This window comes from Rhopalosiphum maidis, chromosome 2 (assembly GCF_003676215.2).
Source record: "Rhopalosiphum maidis isolate BTI-1 chromosome 2, ASM367621v3, whole genome shotgun sequence".
Classification (NCBI taxonomy): domain Eukaryota; kingdom Metazoa; phylum Arthropoda; class Insecta; order Hemiptera; family Aphididae; genus Rhopalosiphum; species Rhopalosiphum maidis.
Window position 1 is genome coordinate 7,378,690 of NC_040878.1, and position 10,403 is coordinate 7,389,092.

Consider the following 10,403-nt stretch of genomic DNA (forward strand, 5'->3'; position numbering starts at 1 on the left):
GTATACTATACGTAAACAATGATAATTATTCATTACTTATATCTATAGTGTATTATTATTACTGTTATTATTATTATTTTTTGTTTTTAACGGAGTAATACGTTGTACTTATTTGTTTTTCGGTCATGTTATTCCTGTGTAAATAATTTTATTGAATATTCCGTAAAACTATAAGTCACACTTACACGACTATAATATTCAGCGACTACGAATTATATGTTAATAATATTATACATTCGTTGTACATAAATGTCGTAGACTAGCATAAACGACTTACTTGTCGATCGATTGTTGTTGTCTATAGAGATATTTGAAACAAAGTTAAATAATAATTTATTACCATAAGATTAATATTATAATCCGTGAATACTTACCTACTGTAATTTAAAACATAATTTAAAAAAAAAAAAACAATGTTATCCACTGCAACTACCGCGAGTCAACTGATATTATGCAGACCACGCGTGGCTATAATACTATAATAAATATAATAAAATTAAGAACGAAACTATTAATTAAATTGAGTATAAAATTAAATGTTTTTTTTTTCTTCTTCTGACCGTAAGACTATTGTATCATCATTATTAAACTTCGCCGACTCGAGTAACTGCAATTTAAATTTTGTGAAAAAAACGCCTTTACAACTTGTTTGGCTTTCATCTTAACATTTCGTACTATATACATTCCGGACGGTGTCATTATATTATAATATTATTACGTACTTATTACAACGCAATTTAGAATATTATATATCTTTCGATCAGCAATATTAATTAATGTTATTCGTAATAATATTGTTGTACCAAAATATACAACGGTGTGTCTATACAATACCGACTTTATTTTTAATTATTATATAATATAATGTCTTACTGTCTTGTAAAATGTATTGATCGTTTTTTGTTGCATATCACGAAGGTATCGAAAACTTTTGAACGTGTTATTTGTTATTTTTACTTTTTAAGACATGAAATATATATTATTGTAATAACATTTAACTATTAATATTACATTTATAAAAAAATATTAACTATTTATATTGTTATTATATATAGCTTTGATTGTTATAGTTAAGATTGAAAGGACAATACACGGCCGTACGCGTCTTCTCGTATCTAAATACTTTAAACTGAGAGACAAGTACTCGTGTATTTATTTGGGTTACCAAATTATCGCATATATATTAGTTGGACCATATTCATTATCCAATACCTACCGGTTATATTACGGTGTAGTGAATTTTAAATAGATAACTTCTTAGAAATGTATCCCGAATGCGGAAGATAACTCGACATTCCGCGTTAAAGTCTAATAATTATCGACATATTTCATGTTAAAGTATTTATATTTATATTATTATTATTATTATTATTATACGTACAAGCATAATATGTATTCTCAAAAATGTATTGTGATAAAACATTTTAGACGTTCCGTTATTAGAGTATATTATTATTTGATCGCGTCATCATTTTGTTATTCTTGACGAGGTTAAGTGTAATCGATTGCTGAAAAAGTAATTTACGCTTTCGATTAAAATAATAAAAAAATATATTGAAATCTTTCCAATATTTATCTATTCCACCGTGTTATTTTGTTTGCGGCGTACGAATACCTACGTATTTTATTTATGTTGTGTTTGAATGTTTTTGTTTTTTTTTTTATTAGTGTTTAAAAATGTTTGGATGTTCGTTATTATTTACCTAACTATTATTATACCTATCTATATTATTATTATTATTATTATCATCATCATCGTCGTACGAATCATTTGATTCCTATCACATGTAATAAACATTTTATTGTAAAGTATATTTTTTATTTAGTTCAGTATGTTTGTTATAATAATAAGTACACATAACGATACATTAATTAAGTGTTTATGATTATACTATGTATAAACGAGTATACAATATATTCAGTATTCAGTGTATAACTATATAAAACACATTTAAGACTATAAATATAAAAATAATTTTAAAACTAATATTGTTGTTCTGTGTTTATGTGATCCGAACATTTTTAATGTGAAGTATTCAATAATAAAAACTGTGAAATAAATGAATAACTATTATGCATACAAGTTACACTGGGCTGCAAGCATTGCTAAATTGTCTAAAATCATATTAATAATTGTTTAGACCGTTCATCAGCTATTCATATAGTTATATAGATATATAGATTTATATACCTACCAAATTTTGGTAGAAAAGGTAGTTATGATAATCTGGCTAATAAGTTATGAATTTATTTATGATAAATTGAGGTTGCGATTATTATTTTTATTTTTAATTTATTATACCTATCGACCCATGCGAGTAATGATAAACTTAATAAATGTATACATATTAGTTATATAATTTTTATGATTTTTAAATTATAGACATAAATATTTATCCTTATAAACTTTAATCAGAGTTTTTTTCCAAAACTGAGCTGCCGTCAAAGCAACAACTGAAAATGGATATTATATATTATTATGAAATAAATAATTCAACTAAAACTAAAATTATCCATTAATAATTAAATAATGTAAATACAACTGTAAGTTAATGACCTAGCAATTGAAGCCTTCGTCCTTAATAATAATTTAAAAACTGATAATTATAAGAAAGTAAGTGGTTTTAATATATTAGCTAATATTATGTATGGCTCTGTTTCATATTATTTATACTGTTTATTAATACTATTAATAACCTAACCTTAGTATTTTTTTAATTATTAATAGTTATTTACTGAATCATACGAGAACCATACGTTTTGCAAATAATTTATGTTTAATTCAATTTTCCAGCATAAAATATAAAAATTCAATATGTAAATTTTTGAAGTTTTCCTCGGTTGAATGCCGCTGAACAAAAAAAGAAAATACTAAGTTATTGAAAAAAATTATTCTACTCACAGAATTAATAAATAAAAATTACCTACCTTTTATTTTATTTCGACAATCTGTCCATTTCTATAAAACCATCTGTCTTAAATACGATTTATTCAAAATATATTAAAATATTAAATTATATAACATCTTTATCATAGTCTACCAAACTCGACGAGATATTGTTAATTTTACTTATATATGATTGTTGGATACACATTTTAATATTTTAATTTGGTGCGGCGACAAGTCCTGCGTCGTAACGTTGCCACCCTGGCGATGTACAGCAGGCACAGCTCCGTGTAAACCATGGGGCATAGATAATAAAAGATTTATTATTATTTTATTTATTATCTATGGTGTAAACTTTGTCTCTCCGGAGGAGCAGGTGACCGCCGATGCTGCCGCCGATACTGTCCTTTGTCTTTTACCGTCCGTCTAGCGAAGCAGTCTTTTGTTTTCGTTGGTCACCGCAAAAACCGTTGCGCCATCGCCGTATTCCGCCCTCGGATTACGCGCACTGAGCTCTCGCGCTCACCGTCGTGTCGCACACGTCCCGTGTCCGCGATTTTATTATTTGTATTTTGTTCCGGCTTTTGCGCCAAGCAAATAGCCCCCTTCGCTTCGTGCCATCATCGCCCGTCCGAGTACACGCGGTGCGACCGGAGCCGTTCGCGACAAGTGCTTCCGTCTGTTCAACGAAGTGCGAACACGGTTGACTGTTGTTCTCGCCGTATTACCATTTAACATCGGAATACAGTCAATCGAATCAACTCGTCAGTCTTGGGTCCGCCATACATGGCTTGTTGTAGTAAAACCCCCGTACGCTCGTTGGCCGGTGTTGCCCAACCGACGTTCGGTGGAGTGTCGCCGTCTGGTCGGTCCCTGCTTGCCGTTCCATCGATGTGCCGGGACAACGGCAACAGCAGCCGACGTCTGCCATCAGCCGTTATCAGGTCGTATACATAAACGTTTTTCTTTTGCTTATTATTTATTTATATTGTCATTATCTTGCTCGTCACCAATGTGGTACGGCATATTTTATTTTATTTTACAATTATTTAATCTAGCCGATCGGGTTGTGATTGTGCTATGACTCAGTGTTTCTCAAACTGTGGTACGCGTACCCCTCGGGGGTACTCGACATTTTTTGAAGGATACAAGTGTTTATAAAAGTTTGAAAACCCCTGCTATAACTGATTAGCACTAGTTATAAAATGTTTTATTTACTTGTGGAACATCAATACATTTATTCTAATATTTTCTATACCACTAAATATTGTTATTGACATCTTAGGGATCTCGCACTCAACATCGATCTTGTAGTCAAATACTTTTATTTGAATCAACCTTAATATGATACAGTCTACTCTTCCCATCCTACAGGGTTATCGGCAATCGACGTAAGTATTCAAGTACGACGGGTTGCGAGTAGGCCGTCGTCGTTGCGCGCGCACACACATACACACGTACAATCGCACAATGATTATATTTTAACTTTATCATTTCATTTTTTTATTATTCGTTGCTATAAATGTTTATTTTATGTTTTAATTTTAGAGCTGATAAAAACTATGCAAGTTAGCTTAACAAAAAATAATAAATGCTTAATACAAAGAATATATTTATAATATATTTATGTCACAAAATATAAGCAAGTGCTCCATAACAAATAAATAGGAATATTTAACTATTATGTTTTAAACTATTTTAGTATATATATATTTTGGTCTTTAATAACTCATTAAGTATAATATTAATTTTTATTATACAATGTAATGTTCATTTCATATGATTTACATCCAATGTTATAATGAAATAGTTACTTACAAGCAAGCACTTCAAATCGATTACCAAATTTAAATATTCGTCTCAGTTCTTTATAAACTTCAATCTAATTTAATTAAATTATTTTATAATATTATTAAATCTAAAATTTTTAATGATGGCATTCTTTTATTGAGAACGTACCAAATTTTTTATTTGATTTATTAAACTTTATGTTTTTTCGACTTTTTGCTTGTTTTTTCAGTTGTTGAGTTCAGTTTTAACAGCGATCTGCTTTGATTTTTATTCGAATCCTTTTTTAATTCATCTGGCAAACCATCCTTGCGTTTCATATAATGATTATCGTAGTTATTTTTTTGAATAATTTTTATTAAATCATCTAATTTATCTTCTTGTAAATCGTTATTTAATTTTTTTTTCAAATATTGTTTTGGTTTATTATTTCTCTTTTTTATTTTAGTGTTCGATTTTTGTTTTGATTGCTGACTTAAGGAGCCATCATGTTTGTCAATAACAGAATCGTTGATTGATTCTTCATTTTTTGCGTCGTATGCGTCCTCTGCAACCTCGTCCGATTTATTATTTAAATTGTTTTTAAATGTTTTATCTTTATTTTATGTTTAGTTTCAAACTTTTTCTTGGATTTTTTACTTTGAGATCCATGCAAATCATTATTCAATTCACTACTTGATTTCTTGTTTGATGAACTATTTATCAGATTTGTCTTTCAATTCTTTTTTCAATTTATTATTTGTATTCGCTTTTTTATCCGATTTGTGTCTTTTATAACTATTATTTAAATTATTATCATGTTTATTAGATACATCACTGTATTCATCATTTATTGAATCATTAAATTCTTCATCTATTTTATCAGTTGATTCTTCATTCAATGTATTACTTACTTTACTATTTGATTTTGACATTTTATGCCTTTGCTTTGGCAAATTAAAATAAAAAATCATCACGAAAAAGTGTCCACGAAAAGCGTTACGTAATTACCATGAATACCACGGTTGCTTGCCATGGAGACCCAAGGTTAGGTATATATGTATATATGTATATTTGAAATATGACGTGTGTTGACGGTGTCTTCACAAGAAACGTATCCAATGCACAAACGCTTGCTTATATATCCTACTTTATACACTACCGACCACTTCTTAGCGTTACGTCTCCTAATAACGTAACTTGTTAACATATAAATTAAAATAATTTTATAACAGCAACAGTCGTGTCTTTATTTCACTCTATGTTATAGACTATACGTTATACGTCATACGTTCCTACCTATACGTCATATGACGTATAGGTAGGAAAGTAAAGACATAAAATGTCTCACTTAACGTGGACTCGTATGCGTTATGATTTTATAGTAATAGTATTTTTGGATGAGGTGACAAACATATATACTGGTACCATGGGTGGATAGGTCTACCGGGAAACCAGGCATTTCCCGGTGGGCCCCCTTCGTATTTCGGTAATGGGGCCGTTTTCAGACTTTTTTTTTTTATATGAAGGCCCATTTTTAAAATTTCCCGGTAGGCCAAAAATAGCCTATCCGCCCATGCTCCACCATAACCCAAAAGCATACCCGATAAAAACAATAAAAAAACGTTTATATAATGAATTAATGAAGTAATTAACTTTAATTATAATTCGTTCAACGTCGAAATGACGTTTCTAATAATAAATAACAACTCATCAATGAATTCAAATTATTGAGAATAATAGTGCGAGCTACTTCACTACATACTCATGTAGCAAAATTGCTTATACATAGCGCCGACCAACAAATTTAAGTATAATACTTTTGTGTTGTTTTCTACTTTTTAAATTATTTGTAAATTCGTTAGATTCATTGCTGCATTCATTTTCAACTGAATCGTTTAATTGCTCGTCTAATTCATCACTAGGTTCTTTTTTAAATTTATTTTTTGACTTTTTATCCACTTTGTTATTCGATTTCTTCTTTTTATAGCTATTCTCTAAATTTTTAGAACGTTTGTTAGATACATTATTATTTTCATTATTTATTGAATCATTTAATTTCTCATCTGATTCACTACTTGATTCTTCTTTTAATTTATTATTACTTATTTTACTGTTTTCTTTTTTGCGGTGATGTTTTTTTTTTAAACTATTAGCATTCTTACTAGATTCATCACTGTGTTTATTATTTATAGAATTATTTAGTTCTTTATCCGATTTGCCACTTAATTTTTTTTTAAATTTATTATTTGAACTTGTATCCACTTTTTTATTTGATTTCTGTTTTTTATGGTTATCTTTTACATTTGTATTATGTTTGCTAGATACACCGCTGTATTCATTTTCAATTGAATCATTTGATCGCTCATCTGATCCATCACTCGGTTCCTTTTTTAATTTATTGCCTGACATTTTACCTTCTTTATTATCCGATTTCTTTTTTTTATAGTTATTCTCTAAATTTTTAGCACCTTTTTTAGATATATCATTATTTTCATTATTTATTGAATCATCTGATTCATCGCTAGATACTTTTTTTAGTTTATTATTTACTTTCCTATTTGATTTTTGATGCGGATGTTTATTTATTAAGCTATTATCATGTTCATTGGAATCATCGCTATCCTCATTGGTTATTAAATCATTTAATTCATCATCTGATTCACCATCATTTGATTGTTCTTTTAATTTATTACTTGATCTTTTACCCACTTTATTATTTGATTTTTGTTTCAGATGACTATCTTCTAAGTCACTACGATGTTTATCTAATTCAGAATTAGACTTTTTTTTTAATTTATCAATTGATTTTTTTCTAACATGACCGCTGGTTTTTTGTGTTGCATCACTGTGCTCAATATTTGCTGAATCACTTAAGTCTTCATCAAATTCACTGTTTGATTCTACTTTTAATTTATTATTAGGTCTTTTTTTGCGATTATTATTATTAAAACCATTAGAATGCATGTCTGATTGGTTTTTTTGAGCATCTTTTAATTTATTACTTAGTTTTTTATCAATTGTATTACTTCTTGAACTATGTTGTTGATGTTCATTCTTTAAATTATCACGAACTTTATCGATATTATCATATTTTTTTAGTTTTGATTTATTTTTTGATTTATCAATTAAATTTTTACTTGAATAACTTTTTGCTACATTTTGTGTATATTTATCAGAATAGTTTGACTCATCTAAACAAGATCCAGTTATTTTACTCACTTTTTTATCCAATTCATTTGACTTCTTCTTTAACTTATCTAATTTTTTATCCATTACATTTTTACTTGATTCATGTGATTTATGATGTAATTTTTCATGAGTTACATCTCTAGATTTTCTTGAGTGAGCATGATGAGTTTTTTCTTTTTCATGTTTCTTAGAATATTTCTTTTTACGCTTTCGGCCATCGACGTCAATCACCCAATAAAATGGAATCTCCATGCTGTGTAGATTGCTATTATTATTGATATAATCATATTTATTAATATCATTAGGGTCTATTTTATTTGCTAAAGCTAAATTATACGTGTCCATAGTGTCCTTCTTTTCAATTTCTTCTTTAGTTTTAGGTGTACCATTATAATAAACAAATGGTAAAACACTTCTTTTTGATAATCTGTAGTCAAAATCTAGGTATAATAAAAACGAAAAAGACAAAATATTAGTGAATCGACAATTATTTAAAAGAAAATTTTATATAAATAAGTAAAATATAATTTAACATATTTGAGAACATTATTATTAATTGATACATCATTTAAGTAAATTATACAAGGTATTTTATAATATTGTTTATTAAAATAGTTGATAAAATTAATTATTAATTCTATTTTATTATTGACTTTTTTAAAATAGGATGTATTATTGTATAAGCTTAGACTAATCTACAAAGCTTCCACGAAAACATTTTAGATAGATAAATTAGTGGTTGATCAAAAACGTAGGTATATTTTAAAAATCTAAAATAAAATAAATATTTTTACTTTTCATTCACTATAATGTGTTTAATTTTAATTTTTAATTTATTCATTAAAAATGTATATAGGTCTTGGTTCTAATTATTTTCAGTTAGACTTTCTGTGTGACAGTCTAGAACGTTATATTACAGTTAATTAGTTTTTTATTCAGATTTTAAATATTAATTGTTTTTAAATATATTTATCTTATTAAGTGTGACTAATAGGTGGCTACTTACTCTAAATAAGCATATTATATCTTTTATATTTCTATTCTCGCGTATACTTATTGACTATTGTGCTAGTAAGTATATACCATACGATAATAATATTAAAAACAGATTTTGTATAGCTTAATACATATAATATATATAAATGTATTTATCTATCTTTCATACAGTGTATGGATACTTTTAACTGTGACCTTTAATCAAATCATAATTGTGACCTATTATCCGTGTTTTAACCAGCTAAAAATTATTTGTGCTTAATATAAAATATTTAATTAATTAATCATGAATTACAATTTAAGTAATTATAAGAGATTTAGAAAATTCAGAACATTTTTCCGAGTATTTGTTTTATTGTTAATTATATTTGAATGAACTAAATATGCATAACTTTTATTAAAATATAACTTAATATACCTAATCAATAACTTAGTTATTAGTTTATGTTTTGACATAAAACACTTTAATAATCCAATTTTAAAAAACTGATCACACAATTAAAATAATTATATTACGCCTTATCAAATTAATTTGCTTACGATTTGAAGTAACTGCAGATCTGTATAGTGTTTTTTGTAATATCAAAATCCATAAAATATACTTGTGAGTTATTAAGAACACGATGCAATTCTGGTAGAAATTCATTTTTATTTTGTAATTGTTAAACTGCTTTAAACTTTGAATGTATAACTAACTATGAAACATTAGTCTCAACTAGAAAACAAAATATAATTTTGCTTAACACGAATATATTTTCATAATAATAATAACATATGTATGAATAATTTGTTATAATATATTCATGACACACAACACAATACACAATCACATGTTTTTTGAATACTAAAGTAAATTATAGTTTTCAATTCTTTGAATTATAAATTTATAATAACACAACTTTATAATAAAGATTAAAGATATCAAATTTATTATTATAATAATATAAACAACAACTTAATCATATTTAAATGAGAACAAAATATTAAAAATTAATTAATATTAATGCATTTACGGTTAACTATACATTTTTTTATCGATATGTTATATTATTTTTTCATTAATTATATGAAATAAAAAAGTAAAAAAATGTATTTTTAAACATCTTCCTCGGTTTAACAAAACCATAGTACCTAATTTATAATGAAATTATAAATTTTAATCGTATTTCTTGAAAATTAAAGCTTTACTTTCCTAAAAATAAAGTTGTATAAACAAAAAAATTATTGCATTTTAATATAAAAAAATATTTTTTATTTTAAATAATTTGGCTTTTGTTTTTGTTATTTTTTTAATTATACCAACTATAATTAATTTTGCCTATAATATATATTACCATAACATAATTTAATCTTATCCTATACATTTTATTTAAATATCATTTTTACTATACACGTTAAGCGATGTTCTATTATAATACTGTGTGCAAAACATACCTATATAAAGTCTATAATATCCATAATAGTATACAATTATAACAATTTACAATAATATGTCAAGAACTGTTTATAAAATAATTTATAAATTTTATAGTCAGTTATGTTACCTTATGGACCAACGAAA

General features: G+C 26.6%; 1 protein-coding gene across 1 annotated transcript; it reads right to left on the reverse strand.

Annotated features, from left to right (window-relative positions):
* Nucleotides 1-5,547: 5,547 nt before the first annotated feature.
* Nucleotides 5,548-9,518, reverse strand: LOC113555281 (GATA zinc finger domain-containing protein 14-like). Its single transcript, XM_028188598.1, has 2 exons — nucleotides 9,383-9,518; nucleotides 5,548-8,286 (listed from the first exon to the last, which is right to left on the reverse strand). The coding sequence occupies exons 1-2, from the start codon at nucleotides 9,486-9,488 to the stop codon at nucleotides 6,437-6,439; spliced, it is 1,956 nt and encodes a 651-aa protein (XP_028044399.1). The 5' UTR covers nucleotides 9,489-9,518; the 3' UTR covers nucleotides 5,548-6,436.
* Between the last annotated feature and the right edge of the window lie 885 nt (nucleotides 9,519-10,403).